The 22,204-nt window shown below is 45.4% G+C and overlaps 1 protein-coding gene across 6 annotated transcripts in view; it reads right to left on the reverse strand.

Moving 5' to 3' along the window:
• Positions 1-22,204, reverse strand: part of fbrsl1 (fibrosin-like 1) — a 149,135-nt gene that overhangs the window by 1,694 nt on the left and 125,237 nt on the right. For 2 of the 6 annotated variants that reach the window (XM_031829867.1, XM_020488582.2), the window contains exons 4-15: positions 20,677-20,936; positions 12,093-12,352; positions 8,254-8,304; positions 7,964-8,059; positions 6,755-6,826; positions 6,590-6,619; positions 6,366-6,437; positions 5,655-5,787; positions 4,020-4,097; positions 1,991-2,074; positions 1,046-1,316; positions 1-884 (exon numbers count right to left, since the gene is read on the reverse strand). The exon at positions 1-884 is cut by the window's left edge and continues 1,694 nt beyond it. In XM_031829867.1, coding sequence (XP_031685727.1) covers positions 1-884; positions 1,046-1,316; positions 1,991-2,074; positions 4,020-4,097; positions 5,655-5,787; positions 6,366-6,437; positions 6,590-6,619; positions 6,755-6,826; positions 7,964-8,059; positions 8,254-8,304; positions 12,093-12,352; positions 20,677-20,936 — 2,291 coding nt within the window. Of the gene's footprint in view, positions 885-1,045; positions 1,317-1,990; positions 2,075-4,019; positions 4,098-5,654; positions 5,788-6,365; positions 6,438-6,589; positions 6,620-6,754; positions 6,827-7,963; positions 8,060-8,253; positions 8,305-12,092; positions 12,353-12,456; positions 12,618-20,676; positions 20,937-22,204 lie in introns of all 6 variants that reach the window. The other 4 variants (XM_031829868.1, XM_031829870.1, XM_031829869.1 and 1 more) reach the window with 4 other exon arrangements.

Genomic DNA, 22,204 nt, shown 5'->3' on the forward strand with positions numbered 1-22,204 from the left:
GGAAGTCCATCCTGCGCTGCAGGTCCATGTTGCGGTAGGCCTCCCTCAGTGGGTCCCAGGGGAAGGCTTGGTGGGGCATCCGGTCCCTCCCTGCAGCAGCAGCCAGGGGGCTCACCCCCATAAATGGAGCCATGCGAGCCCGGTCTAGCACGTTGAGACTGCCCATCTGGTGCATTGCGCTCATGGAGAGGGGCAAGGAGTGGGCCATGTGCACCCCGTGCAGGGAGCCGTGGGTGGGCATTTCACTGCAGCGTGGAGAGGGGTGCGGGGGCTGCTGGGACAGAGGAGGGTGGTGGTGGTGGTGGTGGTGGTGACCAGGCTGGGGGGGTTGAGGGGGTAGAGGCTGAGGAGGAGGAGCAGGCTGAGGGGCGGGCTCGGAGCTCACAACCACCACATCCTGGTCCTCCTTGCGCTCCTCCTTGATCTTCATGTCGTTCTTCACCTTGTGCAGCAGCAGGTCCCCCCCGGAGGAAGGACGAACCTCCTTCCTGTCCCTGTCCCCATCCTTGAGTAGCGTGGGTGGGGGGCCACCAGCCATTTTCATGCCTGTCTCAGATAGGACAGCCTTGGAGTAGGGGGAGGGCGTGCGGTGGGCTGGTTTGATGGAGTCTTCTGAGGAGCGTCTGTCTCTGTCTGTCACCTCCTTCCCTCCTCCAGGGGAGCGGCTCTCCTTTACCTTGACCTCCCCCACTATGGCCACCTCTCGGTGGCGCTCCGGGAGCTCCTTCTCTGCCTCCCGTACCCGGTCCACGCTGCCGCTGTGGTGGCGACCCGAGTCGCTGGAGTTCTGGCTGTTAGAGCGGATCAGGCTGCTGATCTGGTAGCTGGTTGGGGCCGATGCAGGGGACGAACGGTTGGAGTGACGGTTACGGTCAATTGAATCTCTGAGGGGCACAAACAAAATAAAAATATGCATTTATCAGAAGGTTAGAATGGAGTTACATTTTTAAAATATTTTTTACTTTAGTTGGAAATATGTGTGCATGAAAATTAGCATTCAAAGGACAAACACTTGAGTTACTTACAACTGATACAAATAACATACCTGTCTTTATCCTTATCCTCTTTGCTGATGGATGAATCCCTTTTCTCCCGTTCTCTCTCTCTCTCCCTCTCCCGTTCCCGTTCCCGTTCCCGTTCACGCTCGTGGCTGTTTGCTGAGTTGCTTCGCTCCGTGTCTGCAGACTTGGGCCACTGCGGAGGGGTGGGGAAGGAGGGTGGGGTCCGGTGGAGCCTGTTCCAGGTGTCATGGTGAGGGCTGCCGAAGCCTGGCAGGCCCCCTGGGCCCTCTTTATGGCCGAAGACACTGTTGGAGCCTTAAGGAGAGGCGACAGGGAGAAAAGAGTGTAAGCGAACCAAACTAAACTCCCTCCTGGACACACAACATAAGATGGAGAGACTGAAGACAAGAAGAAAGAAAGAAAGACTGGCCAGGTTAATGGCTTCCCCCTCTGCACTTCTAGCTGCTTGAAACACAGACCCTACTCTGCTCTGCTCCCCCATTCACTCCTCTCTCTCAGGGCCTTTTCACTGGAAAGTGGGTGGATGGGGGGGGGACTCAATTACCCTCTGGGGTGAGGGTAGTGAAAAGCCGGGGAGACCTTAGCATTCCACAGGGTGTCTATTTCACTGAAATCCATTTTGCTACAGGGCAACTGATTTGGCAGAGGAGAATGAGAGAGAGGGAGGGAGAGGGCGAGAGAGAGGGAGAAAACCCTCCACAGTGGTGATGAGGGGGCTTTTAGATTAATTAATACATGAACAGCAACCTAACAGAAAGCCTGTGAGTGCTGTGTGCGTTGGCAGTGTTGCTGTCAGGTTAAAGCCAAGCTACTGGGGAGGGGGGTGGACGGAGAGACAGAGAGAGAGCTGTGCTGCCTGCCTTTTTGTTCCTCCGTGTTAGTTTTATTTTGGCATTTGATGCAGAACTAAGTGCCTTGATTTCGTCCTCCCTGGCCCACGGGGGGAGGGGCGGGAGGCTGGCGCTTACCAAGCGAGGGGTTGCCTAATCCTCCGAAGGCACTGGTTGAAAGGTTGCCGAGGCCGCCAAAGGTACTGGAGCGACTGAAAGGATCTGCAAAATGCCAAACAGGGATTAGCTGAGCCGGCTGGAATAGCCCGACCACTCGTTCCACTCTGCTTTTCTCTTACAAGCGGAGCTGTGCGTTTTCTAGCGCTGCTATCCTGCTTCCTCTAATCCTACTGTGTGTAGCTAGCTAGCGAGGCTTGCTACCTGCTCTGGCCACACTGGATTTACTCCTGCACTGTCGGTAATGGAGTGGAGCCTTTAGTCTCTGACCCTGATTCTAGGGAAGCACTGCCTGATGGGAGACTGAGTATGATGGGGTCTAGGTTGGAGCTGGACTACAATCGGACAGGGGATTTGGAGGTCTCCAACAGTCAGGCACACAGCTGCTTTAATGGAGAATGTTTGTTGAGTAGGCTTTAGAGATGCTTCAGTGTTTCACACTTCCATTTGAACCTGCGCACTCTGCTACCTAGAACCATAGGGATCTTCGGCTGTATGTTCCCAGGTTAAAGGTTTCTTTGAGGGTTCTTCTTTGGGGGAAAATGTTCTACCTGGATCCAAAAATGGTTCCAGATGAAGAAACCTTTATCATTCTACGTAGCACATTTTCTACTACGAGTGTCTTAGTTAAACCTGGTCACAGTTTACATAGAATTCAAAATGGAAAGGTATGCATACCTACCTGAATCAGGACACAACGTTATCAAGATTTCAAGATTGATTAAGAAGCCATGTTGGAAAATGCCAGAGGTTAAATCAATGATGAATGATCCTTTAATCTAGTTCTGAAAGACGTCCACTATGTGGTGAATGATCCTTTCATCTAGTTCTGAAAGACGTCCACTATGTGGTGAATGATCCTTTCATCTAGTTCTGAAAGACTTCCACTATGTGGTGAATGATCCTTTCATCTAGTTCTGAAAGACTTCCACTATGTGGTGAATGATCCTTTCATCTAGTTCTGAAAGACTTCCACTATGTGGTGAATGATCCTTTCATCTAGTTCTGAAAGACGTCCACTATGTGGTGAATGATCCTTTCATCTAGTTCTGAAAGACTTCCACTATGTGGTGAATGATCCTTTCATCTAGTTCTGAAAGACTTCCACTATGTGGTGAATGATCCTTTCATCTAGTTCTGAAAGACGTCCACTCTGTGGTGAATGATCCTTTCATCTAGTTCTGAAAGACGTCCACTCTGTGGTGAATGATCCTTTAATCTAGTTCTGAAAGACTTCCACTCTGTGGTGAATGCAATGCAACAGTTTGTCAATATATCAGCAAACAACAGCTAGAAAGTCACACTTGAATTAGTTATTTGGGCAGGAATTTCACCCAAAATCTTTGAGGAGTGTCATAATTCCTCAATGTTTCTCCCCTGTGCACCAAGGGTTTATAAACTCAAATTGGATTGACTCAAGAGCTTATCCCGTGAAATCACCTTGCTGTACTGATGCCTAACAACATATTTGATGGGAAATACAGAATAATACAAAAACCTCCATTACTCTGTCTGTGAAAGAGACGAGCAGAACTGGAAGAGGCCATAAAAAGAAGCCTCAAGGTAAAATGGCATATTTGCTGAGGCCATCTGCCTAAGTCCAAGGCAATATGAAATGTTGTGGGGTAAAAAACCTTCCCTTGAACAAAGGGTCTGGAAAATAAAGTCAGGAAATTAGAAAAACTACATTAACAAGCCCAGAGTGGCCTTCCTTCCACATCAGTACAGGCAGGAGGGTAACTCAAGGGTATCTTTTATGAATCACGGGGATAGATTTCATGAGGTCTCTCTACACAGCACTAAACTTAAACTCAGTGTGAGATATGGAGCAGGGTGACTTCACTAGCCAGAACCTCAATTTCCCTATTATAACCTTGTTTTCCAAACAACAAATGTGATTGTAGTAGTATTCTCAATATGAGTGTAACAAAGAGAGAGAAAGTGAAAAAGGAAAAATTGGGATGTAAAATGTGGTGCTATTTCCACTTACCTGTCAAGTGGCTGGGAGGCAGGAAGCCGCTGTGGTGGGGGGAGGGGCCATACGGGGAGACGGCCGGATGGCCAGAACCTACGGGAGGAGAGAGCGAGAGAGAGAGGACAGTTTAAAAAGAAAAGGAGAGTCGTACACTCTAGGAGCTCAGATGCAATAATTTAATAACCTAATAACCAACATTTTGACAGACAAGCGGTCTTCATCGGGGTATAATGACAAACACTGCAGGTCACTAGTTTATATAGTGTCAAAGAACACACACAGGTGTCTGTAATCATGGCTGTGTTTTGCTTGATATCATTGGTTAATTTACAGATATAAATAGAACATATAAAAAACATGAATGGATAGCATCCAATCATAGATACAATGTGGCTACATAAGCCTATAAACATTTACAATGAATAGAAAAATCACAATAATGGCGTCAGATCAAAGTCTACGCTGAGACCGAAGGGAGCAAGGGTCTTTAAATGAAAGTTCCAGACAGCCTCTCGTTTAAACAATATATTGTCGAGGTCTCCCCCTCTCCTAGAGAGGGTGATGAGTTCGATGCCGATATAATGGAAGGACGAAATCGAGTAGTTTGCTTCCAGAGAGAGTGGACCGACGATGTTATCTCAGTGTCTCCACTCAGATAGTGGCGTCAGTAGTCATCTGTCACAACCTCTAACTAGGCATCCAAAAAGAGGACAAACCACCAAAAATACAGTGAAGGACATCTGATGTTTCATAGGGTTAACAGTGGTTGGCTGAGAAAGGCTTGATAGCAATTAGCATAATATTCAATAGTCTCACGTATGTGTGGATGTGTGTGTGCTCGTGCGTGTATATGCATTTAGGATGGGGGGGGGCTTTTTTATGAACAGACGTTGACCTCTTTTACAAAACGTTCTTCACCCATATTTCATGAATGGTTCATGAACGAGCCAATTACAAGCCAATTCAGGAACAATTCTGCATAATTACAAGCTAAAGGGCATCCGCCTCCATGTTGCCTTCAAGGCAGGTTCTACAAGCCAATTATCACAAATAAGTGTGTTCCAAATGGCACCCTATTCCCTACATAGTGCACTATGAAGGGAATAGGTTGCCATTTAGGATGCGCATATAGAGAAGCATCCATATTCATGGCCACATCACATGTCTAGGACAACATTTACAACAACAGCACTTCAAGTAGGGCAGGTAAAGAAGAATAGAACACAGCTGAACACTAATACACCGTGTGTCATTACAGGTGTGAAGAAATGTGACAGGTAACCAGGAAGTAAACAACTGTCTATATGGATAGAGTTACACTCTTATTGGACAACAGTAGGCCTACTCAGAATTCAACCTGAAGCTCTGAAAGGTACTATGGGCTTTGGTAGATTTGGTATGGCGTCCACATCACCCAAATTGTGGGGTTGTTGGCAGTAGGGGTGGTATTCTGACTTGAGAGCTGGACTTTTGTGTCTCATTCATAGATGTCAATGGGAGACAAAAATGAAGAGTTCAAATCTGAAACGATAATATCCCTAAAGACCCTGTGACATGTCCCTCTGTGCTGGGTAGAGTACCATGAGCAATGTGCTGGGTAGAGGACCATGAGCCCTGTGCTGGGTTGAGGACCATGAGCGCTGTACTGACCTGTGGAGGAGAACATGGGTCGTGCTAGGTCGTGGGTGTAGGGAAACCCAGGAAACACTCCTGGGGCAGAGGGACGACTGAACAGGTCCAGCTTTCCATTCATGTCCAGTTTGTGAGGGTCCACCTGCATCTGCTGTTAGAGAGAAAGGGTGAGAGGGGGCAGTGAGAGAGAAAGAGAGAGAGAGAGAGAGAGAGAGTGAGAACACAAGGGAGATGAAGATAAAAGGGAAAGAAAAGGTAGAGGATGAGAAAGAAAAGAAAACAGAGTGGCACTGTCAGTGTTTGCAAATGTAGTAATTAACAATAATTGATGCTAGTCATTTCATAGTTCAAGGAGGGACTTGTAATCTGCTATAATCAGTGATATAATCACTGTGTGAGATCAGAGAGGAGGGACAACATACAGTACATAATGCCTCTACATGCCCAACACATACCCACTGTGTCATAACAACATCAGGGTAAGCTGATTAGGCCCACTAAACCCCATGAGGACGGGGTGCCTATGACAATGACACCATGACAGAGACAAGAGGAGTCTTCCAAACTACAACCAAAATGGCCGCTACCTAAGTAGGCATAGAAAGAGAGGAATCCTTGGGAAAATAAAACATTTGGCAGAGGATCAGGCACATCCCTCCTTCCCCTCCCTTGGCCTCCTTCTGCCTAACACACACACACACACACAACACACACACACAGCTCACTCACCTTCATCTTCTGCTGATGGTGGTAAATCTGCCAGGCGATCTGGACGTGCACCGCACACCACTTGCCAGGTTTCTGGAAGTTAGCAAATTACTACAGGTTAAACCCAACACCTTAATGCTATGACACGATGATGCTGTAGAATTTACTCAACGTTATGACATGTTGGTACTTGGTACTGCAGTAAATTTGACAGTGCATGGAAGACAAATGAAATCATGGCTTACTCTAACTGCTGTCCTGAAAGGATCCGATACCTGTGTAGTTGAAAGAAGAAAACATGAACCATAATCAACCTACAGCCACAATCATCTATACTTCCTTCATCTCCATTGTAAAGCATCAAGCATGGACTTGCTGTTTTTGAGGGACAGTGACAGTAGGCTACGTACCCGTGGGTCCTTCTGTAGGAGTGTGTGAGGTACTGCCCCTGAACGGGATGCTACGTCTATGGGGTTAGAGGACTAAAAGAGAGGATAGATAAAGAAGAGAGAGGAAGACAGAGGCAGAGTGTTACAACTGAAGATGGTAGAAAAAGGGACTTTGCACAGAATGACAACACCAACAATAGACACATTCCAAAACACTGCCTATTCCGCATTGATTCACACCAAGAGACCCCGCATAGCAAGCAACTGTATGTGACGTGCACTCCTAGGAGGTCTCCAGTACAGAATCAACAAGACGGCAAATTATAGAACTCTGTCTTTGAGGTCTAGAAGAACCAGAATGCCTATATCTTAATCAATCCCAGAGTACTAGGTGATCCCAGGTGGTTCCTAGCACCACGCCCTCCACCCTCCATCTTCCAACCCCTCTCCTGATGCTCAGTGGTGCCCAGCGCTTGGCTGTAGGTGGTGAATGGAGGGATGGAGGGGGCTAACTGTACTGTACTCTAACCATCTGGAGGCAGGAAACAAAAGACCTCCATAATAGAGCCTGTAGGGAATAAAACCAGGGGATTTAGGCCAGCTTTGATTGGTGGCTTACAACAGGGTCAGAGCCTATTGGGCGCCTGCCAGGCCCCGATCGTCTCACACCACCACCACCACACACACACACACACACACACACACACACACACACACACACACACACACACACACACACACACACACACACACACACACACACACACACACACACACACACATATACACATATACACACACACTGCTGCTTATCTCCCCCTGCACTGTGTGGAGCAGCACAGTGGTTGGCGGCTCAGGCCCGCCAGCTTAAAGACAGGCCTTGTTTGCATAGTCTATTACAGGGGAAAAAAGAAGCAGGAGCAGATTTGTCAGGCTGGTTCACTTGAAACGCAGCTGCCTGCTGCCCTGTATACAGACTGTAAAGGAAGGCTTTGGTGTTATTCAGGTCCCTTAATTCTAGCCTCATTCTTGGGTGAGATGATGAGCAGAATGCTGAGTTGCCAGTGCGGGTGTGTTTGTGAAAAAAATGCATGTGTGTATGTGGTGTTTTTGTATTGTGTGAGTGAATGAGTGAGTGAGTGTGTGTGCATGCGTGCATGTGTACTGTGTGCATGTGTGTTTGTGTGCGCAATGCACGTGTGTCTGTGTGTGCAGGTCTGTGGGGCTAACCTTGGGCTGGAAGGCTCCTTGCAGTGAGCTGAAGGGTCCTGAGTGTGGGAGCAGCGGGGGCATGCCTGGCATTGTGGGGGGGTAGGAGGGGAAGAACTGCATGGAGGAGAGGAGACACACAACCACTTCTTAAAACAGATTACAACAAGACGCATAGAGACAACACTCACACATAGAATAAATTTATATTTTCTTTCTCCAAATTTCAAATATCTAACCACCATATTTGACAGAAAACATGCTAAAAGCATGGTGATGGAAGAATGAAAGGAAATAAATAGTTTACTTACATTTGAATGTCTAATGAATGGATTGTCCAGTTTTGGAGCGTATTTGTCAAACTGGAAAAAAATAATTGGAAAGGAGAGTAATACGTCAGTGATGCCAAACTGACAATAACAGGAACTCTGCATCTATGAACTAAACACCATCCAACAAATACAAGAAAATCCCATTACTCCTATTCAGTGACAGAACACAGGAGAGAGGAAGTTCAGTACAACATCAGTTAGATCAAAAGTCCAGGAAGTCTGACAGCAACGAGCCTAAAGGAAACACTGAGCATTCTGGGGTCATGTTTTGTTTTGCTGCTGGCCAGCCAGACTGCAGATTTAGATTAACTTAAATCATCAGTGATATGACTAATCAAATGGACTGCCAATATTAGGGATTTTCCAATTTGTCTGCAGCACAGAAAAACAGCCATTGAGTTAGGCCTAGAGACAGTACTATGCTTGGGCGGGGGGAGCTCTCTCTACCTTACTTAAAGGCCCCAGTGTAAAACGAGAAGATTGAGTTATGTTTCTTATTAGGTGGAACATTTGGAGACGTGAAACTAATAGGCTGTGACAGATGTAGGGTTTTACAATGATCTCTGTTATGGAAACGGAGCACACAGAGACACATACATACTATAGGGAGGTTGCCATTTTAGTGTGTGTGACGACTCAGAGAGAGCGAAATACAGAGACATTACATTTTTCTATGCGTAACATCCTATAATTGTGGGTATACGAACAGTCCGTTTTTGATAGGTGAAATTAAATTGGTTTGACTACATTTTCAAGAGAGGTCATTTTGAACATGTACAGCATGAGACTGAAATAACTTTGAACAACTCAAATGGTTTAATATAATGAAACATTTTCCGAAGCATACTAATAGAATAATGACATTAGGATTTCAACAGAAAGATTCTAGCCTCATATACAGTATCTGGTCATGAGGCCAAGCCAAGGGAATCTAGTTTACATATTTGTCAGTTAGTGAGAGAGAGAGACAGAGAGAAATCCCATGTATGAATGGGGACTTTGTGTGACTGCATGTAAGCCAAGACTGCTCCTCTATTTTGAAACCTGCTAATTGCAACTGACACTAACTTATTCCTATTCCATAAATAGACAAACCATTTGCAGGTACTTTTGTGAGTGTTTTTACAAACCGCCGCTGGTTTGGGTTTTCATAAAAAAGGAAAAAGGAGACGCACATAAATCAGTTAATTCTATGTGTGTGTGTGTGTGTGTGTGTCTCCCTCCTGCGACATGGGCGGGAAAGGAGGCGCTTTTCTCGCTCAACACTCGGCATAGCTCCTCTGACTGGGCCTTGGCCTCCCAGCGAAGCGGGGCCATTCAACATCCGCCACAGAAAACCTCCCCAGCGGCGGGTTTGTGTTTGTGGGCGATAATTGTTCCAAATCAAACAGACACCCTATTGAGTGGAAACACTGAGGCAGCTTCCGAGCTCATTAAACCAGTCCGCTCCCCTTCTCCCTCTGTACCCTCTCGTTTCCATCTTAAGCACGGGCCTGTTTTATGTTTTACACTGGGGGAGTAATACTCGCTAGTGGCTTTATGGCTGTCTATAAAACTCGTGCTTTATAATTTACAGGGCCTGTCAGAGGTTTATTGTAAACAGCTTTGGATAATTAAGGCTCGGTATTTCATCTTTAAACAATTAATGATATTCTTTTTCCTAAGAAGACAGAGGGGAAAATAGATACTCAGTGTTTCCATTTGGCAGGGCCAGCTGCCTGATGGCGTAGAACAATGAACCAATACACAGGATTCATCATTTCATTCATTACAGCTATTAGCCAAGGGCCGTTACATAGTTGAAATGACATGGAGTGCTCACAGTGAGCACAGCTGGACCGATCCAACTGCACACATCATGACAAACACTAAAAAACAACCACAACATTACTCCTGTCTCTCTAAACAAGCAGTAAAATGAAAGTGAAACAGCAATGTTGCTGGAGGGAGGAGAGGAGAGAGAAAAAAACAAAAAAACAACATGGGTTAAGTAAAAACAAAGTCTCAATAAAACAGAATACATTAACAGTCTTAAATCCCATTGTAACAACAATGCATCAGCCACAACATACAGATGTGAGTGCACAAAGCCATACAGCATTAGCAAGATGAGGAAATAACTGAAGATGAAAAGAGACAAACAGAGTGCTATAAAGAAAGCCTGGCTGCCATATAGAGGAATGAAGGGATCAGCTGCAGGCACAAGATAACAACAGCAGCACACATGCTTTTTGACAGAGATTTACAATCTAAACTAAACAGTCTCCCTGACTGCTTATCAGATAGCTGGACACTGTATGTACATAAGCTAAGCCCTTTTTCCTGGCGTTTCTAACATACAGGGATCATGTGAGATTCCACAAAGCAAAGCAGCAAAGCCCCATGCTCTAAATGGACTCTAGCCTATTAATTAGGGGTCATGACATGATAGATTATATCTATTACACTAATGCTGAAAGGGCATAAATGGGAGTCGTGTCTGAATGGATTTCTCAGATTGCTATTGCTTTCCAAATGATGGATGAATACTCCTAACTTTTCCAGGGAACAGTTTTACGATTTAGAGCTGCCAATGTTTTGCCCCTGGCTGACTCGATGGCTGACTCGATGGCTGACTCGATGGCTGACTCAATGGCTGACCCGATGGCTGACTCGATGGCTGACTCTATGGCTGACTCTATGGCTGACTCTATGGCTGACCCGATGGCTGACTCGATGGCTGACTCGATGGCTGACTCAATGGCTGACTCAATGGCTGACCCGATGGCTGACTCGATGGCTGACTCGATGGCTGACTCGATGGCTGACTCAATGGCTGACTCAATGGCTGACCCGATGGCTGACTCGATGGCTGACTCGATGGCTGACTCGATGGCTGACTCTATGGCTGACTCTATGGCTGACTCTATGGCTGACTCGATGGCTGACTCGATGATGCCTGATGACGGTTAAAAAGGCACTGAAGCTATTATACATGATCAAAACAGTCCGAATGACGTCACTCCCTTTCATCTGGAATGAAGTCATTGAGTGTAACCAAAGGCTTTGAATTTGTCATTGCGGAGCATTAGCCCCCAGTGCATGGCAGTCACGCCACACATCTGTTGGAAGGCCCTTTTGTTTCTGGTGCATGGCAGGGAAATCAGAACATTCAAAAACATTTCAAACACATCCATATGAAAACAATAAAAACACTCCCTTCAATAGGTCTCCTTTGTCCCAGAGCAAAAAATGTCATGTTCATCGAGAGAATGATGGATACATTGAATCAACTGAACTGACGTACGTTGGTTTGGGCAGGCTTCCCTTGTGTTGTAAAGGAAAGGGGCATATAGTGAGCCTTTGTGCATTGTAATGCTTTTGAAGCTCAGCCCTCTACATAGGCCAATGCACATGTAAAACCCTGGTCCAAAAGCATAATGTCTATTTTTATATACTGTAGTATTATTTGCAGCAGGCGCCTGTGTTATGTCTGGTTTCAGCACTGAGGATGAACCACTACAAACGTGTACTGTGGCGGGGAGATGACGGCTTAGTTGGAGCCTTATTATGGGGCTGTAGTGATGACTTGAGGTGCCCCTGCCTCCTGTTCCTCAACTCTCTGTAAAAACGCACTGTTAAAGTGTCCTTGTGACAGTATGCAAAAGACCAAGAGACCCAACCAGCAGAGGGGGGAATAGCAAATGTTTGGGTGGGGAAGGAGGGCAGGCTCTGGCCCTATCGGTTGGGAGGAGGGTGAGCTTTTGGCAATTGGGGTGACTAGGACGAGGAAGAGGAGGGGGGTTGAAGTACTATATGGGAGCTTTACTTATCCTCACATTTCTGGCTGGGGTACGCACCATGGGGGGTGCGGTGGGCGGAGGAATGATGGTGGCCGGGGGCAGACTGGGCGGGAAGGGCGTGAAGGTGTGCTGGTGGGTGTGTTGGTGCTGATGCATGTGCTGGTGTTGGTGAAACTCTCCCCTCAGGAGTGACACAGGGGCCAGCGGGGACCCCGCGGAGGACGGCCCCCGGCTCCACCCCTCTGAACTCTGAACCAGGAAGCGGTTGTTCAGCTCCTGCCGCAGGAGGTCATGCTCTGCAAGAAAGGAGAGCGAGAAAAGGGGGGAAAAGGGAGACACAAGAAAGGCACGGACGCCAGTCAGTTTTAACAACGGGTAGAAGAGAAGAAAGAATAGTCACCTGGCATTCTCTGTTTCTCCAGCTCATGCTGTGAGGGTTTTCTACGTGAGGACTCATTGGGGGTGGTAAGAGAGTTGCCTGTGACAATGTGCCAATCAGAATCCCCGAATGAGGCTGGCAATACATGATTGGTTGGTTGAATGATATCAACAGGCTGGTATCTAAAGACAAGAGAGAACCAAGAGTCACCTCAGCAGAAAACACAGCAGACTCCCTCCACTAATGCTACATATCCTAGCTACTACTATTACCTTAAATGTCTATTACCAGTGCTTGACTTGGGCAGAACCTCACCGGAGCTGAGTACCGGCATCTCAAATGTTCTACTGCTTAAGCTCCTGCTCCTCTTATAGAATATTACTTCAAAAGTATTATGGAGTTCCTGCACCTCTTATAGAATATTACTTCAAAAGTATTATGGAGTTCCTGCACCTCTTATAGAATATTACTTCAAAAGTATTATGGAGTTCCTGCACCTAAATATAAATAGTACCAGCACCTATTTCAGTTCAGTCCAAGTCAAGCACGGTGTATTATAGTACAATACACACTAAAAGAGTATCAATAAAGAATCATTGACAACAATCACTTCTCTTACACAGATACAAAATCATATGAAGATACAATTCTGCTACATTTGACAGATGACAAAAATATGTAAATATTACAAGATTTACATAATAGTTGAACTAAAAGTCAGCTTCAATATGAACATCTTACGTCTTATCTAACATGCCCTTCCTCTGACTTGCCATAAAATAACAGTTAGCTGACAGCATGCAGTGTTACGGACGAGAAAATATCCTCTGGCATTTCACTTAAAGCTATTCTTCAGCCCAGATGACTCAAATCAAATCACATTTTATTGGTCACATACACATGGTTAGAAGATGTTAATGTGAGTGTACCGAAATGCTTGTGCTTCTATTTCTGACTATGCAGTAAAATCTAACAAGTATTCTAACAAAGTCACAACAACTACCGTACACACAAATGCACACAAATGTAAAGGGATGAATAAGAATATGTATATATAAATATATGGATGAGCGATGACATAGGCAGATGCAGTAGATGGTGTTGAATACAGGAAACACATGAGATGAGTAATGTAGGATGTAAACATTATTAAAGTGGCATTATTTAAAGTGACTAGTGATACCTTTATTAGGTCTGTTTATTTAAGTGGCCAGAGATTTAAGTCAGTATGTTGGCAGCAGCCTCTCTATGTTAGTGACGGCTGTTTAGCAGTCTGATGGCCTTGAGATAGAAGCTGTTTTTCAGTCTCTCGGTCCCAGCTTTGATGCACCTGTACTGACCTCGCCTTCTGGATGATAGCGGGGTGAACAGGCAGTGGCTGAGGTGGTTGTCCTTGATGATCTTTTTGGCCTTCCTGTGACATCGGGTGCTGTAGGTGTCCTGGAGGGCAGGTAGTTTGCCTCAGTTGATGTGTTGTGCAGACCGCACTACCCTCTGGAGAGCCTTGAGGTTGAGGGCGGTGCAATTGCCGTACCAGGCGGTGATACAGCCCGACAGGTTGCTCTCGATTGTGCATCTGTCGAAGTTTGTGAGTGTTTTAGATGACAACCTCAGCCTCCTGAGGTTGAAGAGGCGCTGCTGCGCCTTCTTCACCGCGCTGTCTGTGTGGGTGGACCATTTTAGTTTGTCCGTGAAGTGTACGCCGAGGAACTTAAAACTTTCCACCTTCTCCACTACTGTCCCATCGATGTGGATGGGGGGTGCTCCCTCTGCTGTTTCCTGAAGTCCATGATCATCTCCTTTGTTTTGTTGACGCTGAGTGAGAGGTTATTTTCCTGACACCACACTCCAAGGGCCCTCACCTCCTCCCTATAGACTGTCTCGTTGTTGTTGGTAATAATCAGACCTACCACCCTTAGTGTTGTCTTCAAACGTGATGATTGAGTTGGAAGCGTGCCTGGCCACACAGTCACGGGTGAACAGGGAGTAAATCAAATCAAATCAAATCTTATTTGTCACATACACATGGTTAGCAGATGTTAATGCGAGTGTAGCGAAATGCTTGTGCTTCTAGTTCCGACAATGCAGTAATAACCAACAAGTAATCTAACTAACAATTCCAAAACTACTGTCTTATACACACAAGTGTAGGGGGATAAAGAATATGTACATAAAGATATATGAATGAGTGATGGTACAGAGCGGCATAGGCAAGATACAGTAGATGGGAACGAGTACAGTATATACATATGAGATGAGTATGTAAACAAAGTGGCATAGTTAAAGTGGCTAGTGATACATGTATTACATAAAGATGCAGTAGATGATATAGAGTACAGTATATACGTATACATATGAGATGAATAATGTAGGGTATGTAAACATTATATTAGGTAGCATTGTTTAAAGTGGCTAGTGATATATTTTACATCATTTCCCATCAATTCCCATTATTAAAGTGGCTGGAGTTGAGTCAGTGTGTTGGCAGCAGCCACTCAATGTTAGTGGTGGCTGTTTAACAGTCTGATGGCCTTGAGATAGAAGCTGTTTTTCAGTCTCTCGGTCCCAGCTTTGATGCACCTGTACTGACCTCGCCTTCTGGATGATAGCGGGGTGAACAGGCAGTGGCTCGGGTGGTTGTTGTCCTTGATGATCTTTATGGCCTTCCTGAGACATCGGGTGGTGTAGGTGTCCTGGAGGGCAGGTAGTTTGCCCACGGTGATGCGTTGTGCAGACCTCACTACCCTCTGGAGAGCCTTACGGTTGTGGGCGGAGCAGTTGCCGTACCAGGCGGTGATACAGCCCGACAGGATGCTCTCGATTGTGCATCTGTAGAAGTTTGTGAGTGCTTTTGGTTACAAGCCTCCTGAGGTTGAAGAGGCGCTGCTGCGCCTTCTTCACGATGCTGTCTGTGTGGGTGGACCAATTCAGTTTGTCTGTGATGTGTACGCCGAGGAACTTAAAACTTACTACCCTCTCCACTACTGTTCCATCGATGTGGATAGGGGGGTGTTCCCTCTGCTGTTTCCTGAAGTCCACAATCATCTCCTTAGTTTTGATGACGTTGAGTGTGAGGTTATTTTCCTGACACCACACTCCGAGGGCCCTCCCCTCCTCCCTGTAGGCCGTCTCATCGTTGTTGGTAATCAAGCCTACCACTGTTGTGTCATCCGCAAACTTGATGATTGAGTTGGATGCGTGCATGGCCACGCAGTCGTGGGTGAACAGGGAGTACAGGAGAGGGCTCAGAACGCACCCTTGTGGGGCCCCAGTGTTGAGGATCAGCGGGGTGGAGATGTTGTTGCCTACCCTCACCACCTGGGGGCGGCCCGTCAGGAAGTCCAGTACCCAGTTGCACAGGGCGGGGTCGAGACCCAGGGTCTCGAGCTTGAGGACGAGCTTGGAGTACAGGAGAGGACTGAGAACGCACCCTTGTGGGGCCCCAGTGTTGAGGATCAGCCGGGAAGAGATGTTTTTTCCTACCTTCACCACCTGGGGGGCGGCCCGTCAGAAAGTCCAGGACCCAGTTGCACAGGGCGGTGTCGAGATCCAGGGTCTCGAGCTTAATGACGAGTTTGGACTATGGTGTTAAATGCTGAGCTGTAGTCTGTAGTCAATGAACAGCATTCTTACATACGTATTCCTCTTGTCCAGATGGGATAGGGCAGTGTGCATTGCGAAGGCGATTGTATCGTCGGTGGACCTATTGGGGCAGTAAGCAAATTGGAGTGGGTCTAGGGTGTCAGGTAGGGTGGAGGTGATATGGTCCTTCACTAGTCTGTCAAAGCACTTCATGATGACAGAAGTGAGTGCAATGGGGCGATAGTCATTTAGTTCAGTTACCTTAGCTTTCTTGGGAACAGGAACAATGGTGGCCATCTTGAAGCATGTGGGGACAACAGACTGGGATAGGGATTGGTTGAATATGTCCGTAAACACACCAGCCAACTGGTCTGCGCATGCTCTGAGGACGTGGCTAGGAATGTCGTCTGGGCCGGCAGCCTTGCGAGGGTTAACACGTTTAAATGTTTTACTCACGTTGGTCACGGAGAACGAGAGCCCACAGGCTTTGGTAGCGGGCTGTGTCAGTGGCACTGTATTGTCCTCAAAGCGAGCAAATAAGTTGTTTAATTTGTCTGCGAGCAAGACATCGGTGTCCACAACGGGGATGGTTTTTATTTTTTCCTGCCACATACGTCTTGTGTTTGAGCCGTTGAATTGCGACTCTACTTTGTCTCTATGCTGACACTTTGCTTGTTGTTAAAAGCAGTGGTTCACACTTTCAGTTTCGCGTGAATGCTGCCATCAATCCGTAGTCTCTGGTTAGGGAAGGTTTTAATGGTCACAGAGGGAACGACATCTCCGATGCACTTGCTAATAAACTCGCTCACCAAGTCAGCGTATACGTCAATGTTATTCTCTGAGGCTATCCGGAACATATCCCAGTCCATGTGATCAAAGCAATCTTGAAGCGTGGAATCCAATTGGTCAGACCAGCATTGTATTGACCTGAGGCGTTTAGGTTCTGTCTATAGGCTGGGAGCAGCAAAATGGAGTCATGGTCAGATTTGCCAAAGGCAGGGCTTTGTATGCATCACAAAGTTCGAGTAGCAATGATCCAGAAAGCTACCAGCTCTTGTCGCAGATTCGGTATGCTGATAGAATTTAGGAAGTATGGTTCTTATGTTAGCTTTGTTAAAATCCCCAGCTACAATAAATGCAGCCTCAGGATGTATGGTTTCCAGTTTATAGATAGAGTCCAGTGAAGTTCTTTCAGCGCCAACGAGGGATCTGCTTTTGGGGGGGATATATACACGGCTGTGACTATTTGATTGTAAGGAATTCTAGGTCGGGTGAATAAAAGGACTTGAGTTCCTGTATGTGGCTGTGATTACACCATGAGTCGTTAATCATAAGGCATACACCCCCGCCCTTCTTCTTACCAGAGAGATGTTTGTTTCTGTCGGCGCGATGCGTGGAGAAACTGGGTGGCTGTACCGACTCTGACAACATATCCCGAGTGAGCCATGTTTCCGTGAAACAGAGAATGTTACAATCTCTGATGTATCTCTGGAAGGCAACTCGTGCCCTAACTTCGTCCACCTTGTTATCTAGAGATTGGACATTGGCGAGTAATATGCCCGGAAGCGGTGGATGGTGTGCTCGCCTACTGAGTCTGACCAGTAGGCCGCTCCGTATGCCTTTCCTGCGGCGACTGCGTTGTTTTGGGTCGGCCTCTGGGATGAGACCCCATGTCCAGGGTGGAGGTCCGAAGAAAGGATCCACTTCGGGAAAGACGTATTCGTGGCCATAATGAGGGTAAGTTGACATCGCTTTTATATCCAATAGTTCTTCCCAGCTGTATGTAATAACACTTGAGATTTTCAGGGTTAACAAATAAGAAATAATTAATAAAAAAACCAAATAAGTGCATAGTTTTCTAAAGACCTGAATCGAGACGTCCATCTCTGTCGGCACCATCTTGCATGCAAGAACTAACAAAGGAGATCCATGTTTTTTGCCAAATAAAACCAGAACACAAATGAGAAATTGCTACCATTGATAAAAAGTTGTACTTGGAGTAATATGGAGGGGCATCAACATTTTTAAAATGCCTTTATCATTTGTAATGGGATAATTTATTAGAGTCGTATATATCCATTATTCCCTCCTTTACTGCATGTGCAATTGTAATAAATTACTTCACTTACCAGATAATAAAATTATAATTGAATGGTTACGGGTAGTGTTGGAGAGTAATGAACTATGTAGTTCAACTAAACCTTTTTCAGGACCCTGTCTTTCAAAGATAATTCATAAAAATCCAAATAACTTCACAGATCTTCATTGCAAAGGGTTTAAACACGGTTTCCCATGCTTGTTCAATGAATCATAAACAATTAATAAACATGCACCTGTGGAACGGTCGTTAAGACACTAACAGCTTACAGACCGTAGGCAATTAAGGTCACAATTATGAAGGACACTAAAAGAGGCCTTTCTACTGACTCTGAAAAACACCAAAATAAAGACGCACAGGGTCCCTGCTCATCTGTGTGACCGTGCCTTAAGCATGCTGCAAGGAGGCATGAGGACTGCAGATGTGGCCAGGGCAATACATTTCAATGTCTGTACTGTGAGACGCCTAAGACAGGGCTACATGGAGACAGGACGGACAGCTGATCGTCCTCGCAGTGGCAGACCATGTGTAACAACACCTGCACAGGATCGGTACATCCGAACATCACACCTGTGGGAACAGGTACAGGATGGCAACAACAACTGCTGAGTTACACCAGGAACGCACAATCTATTGCTCAGACTGTCCGCAATAGGCTGAGAGGCTGGATTGAGGGCTTGTAGTCCTGTTATATGGCAGGTCCTCACCAGACATCACCGGCAACAACATTGCCTATGGGCACAAACCCACCGTCGCTGGACCAGATAGGATTGGCAAAAAGTGCTCTGCACTGATAAGTCGCGGTTTTGTCTCACCAGGAGTGATGGTCGGATTCACGTTCATTGTCGAAGGAATGATCGTTACACCGAGGGCTGTACTCTCGAGCGGGATCGATTTGGAGGTGGAGGGTCCGTCATGGTCTGGGGTGTTGTGTCACAGCATCATCACACTGAGCTTGTTGTCATTGCTGGCAATCTCAATGCTGTGCGTTACAGGGAAGACATTCACCTCCCTCATGTGGTACCCTTCCTGCAGGCTCATCCTGACATGACCCTCCAGCATGACAATGCCACCAGCCATACTGCTCGTTCTGTGTGTGATTTCCTGCAAGGCAGAAATGTCAGTGTTCTGCCATGGCCAGCGAAAAGCCCGGATCTCAATCCCATTGAGCACGTCTGGGACCTGTCGGATCGGAGGGTGAGGGCTAGGGCCATTCCCCCCAGAAATATTCGGGAACTTGCAGGTGCCTTGGTGGAAGAGTGGGGTAACATCTCACAGCAAGAACTGGCAAATCTGGTGCAGTCCATGAGGAGGAGATGCACTGCAGTACTTAATGCAGCTGGTGGCAACACCAGATACTGACTGTTACTTTGTATTTTGACCCCCCCTTTGTTCAGGGACACATTATTCCATTTCTTTTAATCACATGTTTGTGGAACTTGTTCAGTTTATGTCTCAGTTGTTGAATCTTGTTATACAAATATTTACACGGTAAGTTTGCTGAAAATAAACACAGTTGACAGTGAGAGGACGTTTATTTTTTTGCTGAGTTTAGTAATTGAATTACATTTTGCTGTAGCTTGGTGGTAGTTGAACTAAATTCCAATCTTGGTAGTGTTTTCACTAGTTAATTACGTTTTACCATGTACAGTAGTGGTGTAGTTAACTACTGGAACTACACACTACTTTTTTTTGCCAAAATAACATTTAGGTGGGTGAAGTAGGCAAGAAATTAGTTTCTGTTTAATAGGCTAAATTACACATTCTGTTAACATCTGACTCCAGAGTGATCTGTTCTTGCAATTTGTAGTCTATGACATTTCAGATTTAGATTTGATAATTTTCCACTAAGTAGTTTGGGTGTGGTGAACAAATATTTCAACATCACTTTAGTTAAGTAAACTCTATTTTTCTTAAGGGTAGGTTTAGTGTAGCTCAACATATTCCATTGAGAAGTAATTGGTTGAGTGGTAAACTATATTTTCAAAGTAGCTTCCCCAACACTGGTTTCATGTCAATGTAACCTGGCATATTAACATCTACTTAATATCACATAATTAACTTCTATTCCCTCTGTACTTGGATGCTTTTATTGTACAGTTGGGTTTACATTTCTGCAACAATTTACTTTAAAATCACATTAGATTGTTACTTTGGCTGAATTGCTACTTAATGTTACAGAATATCCCTTTGTTCTCAAATGTCCCATTAGATCATTATCATGACCTATTATTACCTCTACTACTTGTTATTTTTTACTCTTACATTTATTATATTGATTAATGTTCTGCTTTGTTGAGGGAGCTAGCACATAAGCATTTTGCTTCACCTTTTATACCTGCTGTAAACTGTGTATGTGACAAATAAAATGTGATTTGACTTATTATTAATTTATCAAGAGAACAGGTCACAAAAAACTATATAGCAAAGTCTAAGAAAACATATTAGTACTACAAGGAGAATACACACATAGCTGAACGTGTCCAGTTTCTACACTCTCGCTGCCAAGACAGGCAGACGGACTAGCCTTGCTACCAGAGATGTAAGGAGGGCAATCTTACCAGGGTAGGGGGTGCCAGCAGGGTGCCCAGGGACCACAAGACTGTTAGTGGGTAAGGTCGGAGGTGGCGGCAGTGTGGCGGGGGTTGCGAACATGGCCGGATGGCGATGGGCCGGGCTTCGCAGGGAGGAATAGTGTGAGGTAGAGAGGTTGGCTATGGACAGAGGCAGGGCCGGGGTGGAGGAGGGGAGGCTGCTCAGGTGGTGTGGTGAGGGGGGCAGGTGGTGGTGTTTGGGGAGGCCTGCGCTGCTGCCGCTGTGACTGTAGAGAAGGCAGAAAGAAAGAAAGAAAGAAAGAAAGAAAGACCAATGAGTTATATACAGTTGAAGTCGGAAGTTTACATACACCTTAGCCAAATACATTTAAACTCAGTTTTTCACAATTCCTGACATTTAATCCTACTAAAAAAAATCTTAGGTCAGTTTATTTTAAGAATGTGAAATGTCAGAATAATAGAAGAGAGAATTATTTTTTTCAGCGTTTATTTCTTTCATCACATTCCCAGTGGGTCAGAAGTTGACATACACTCAATTAGTATTTGGTAGCATTGCCTTTAAAATGGTTTAACTTCACAAAGGTAGGGGGCACTATTTTCACCTCCGGATGAAAAGTGTGCCCAAAGTAAACTGCCTGCTACTCAGGTCCAGAAGCTAGGATATGCATATAATTTGTAGATTTGGATAGAAACCACTGTTAAAATAATGTCTGTGAGTATAACATAACTGATTTGGCAGGCGAAAACCTGAGAAAAATCCATCCAGGAAGTGGGATTTTTTTTATGTTTGTAGTTTTCTATTGAATGCCATTACAGTATCCATTGACTTAGGACTCAAATTGCACTTCCAATGGCTTCCACTAGATGTCAACAGTCTTTAGAAATTGTTTCAGGCTTATATTCTGAAAAATGAGAGAGTAAGACCACTCTGAATGAGTGGACCCTACAGTGTCCCAGAGGTTTTTCATGCGCATGACTCAGAGCGCACCTTTCTTGTTTACCTTTTATGTTGCCGACGTTATTGTCCGGTTGTCGATTATTTAGGCCAAAAACAACCTGAGGATTGATTATAAACATCGTTTGACATGTTTCTACAAAACTTTACGGATACTATTTGGATTTTTCGTCTGCCTGTTTGACTGCGTTTGAGCCTGTGGATTACTGAACAAAACGTGCGAACAAACTGAGGGTTTTGGATATAAAGAGGGACTTTATCAAACAAAACAAACATTTATTGAGTAAATGGGAGTCTTGTGAGTGCAACCATATGAAGATCATGAAAGGTAAGTGATTAATTTTATCGCTATTTCTGACTTGTGTAACTCCTCTACTTGGCTGGTAACTGTTTGTAATGATTTGTCTGCTGGGCGCTGTTCTCAGACAATCGCATGGTATGCTTTCGCCGTAAAGCCTTTTTGAAATCTGACACCGTGGTTGGATTAACAATAAGTTAATATTTAAACCGATGTATAACACTTGTATGTTTTATGAATTTTTATAATATTTCTGTTTTTGAATTTGGCGCTCTGAAATT

The sequence above is a fragment of the Oncorhynchus kisutch genome, linkage group LG8 (genome assembly GCF_002021735.2).
Source record: "Oncorhynchus kisutch isolate 150728-3 linkage group LG8, Okis_V2, whole genome shotgun sequence".
NCBI lineage: Eukaryota > Metazoa > Chordata > Actinopteri > Salmoniformes > Salmonidae > Oncorhynchus > Oncorhynchus kisutch.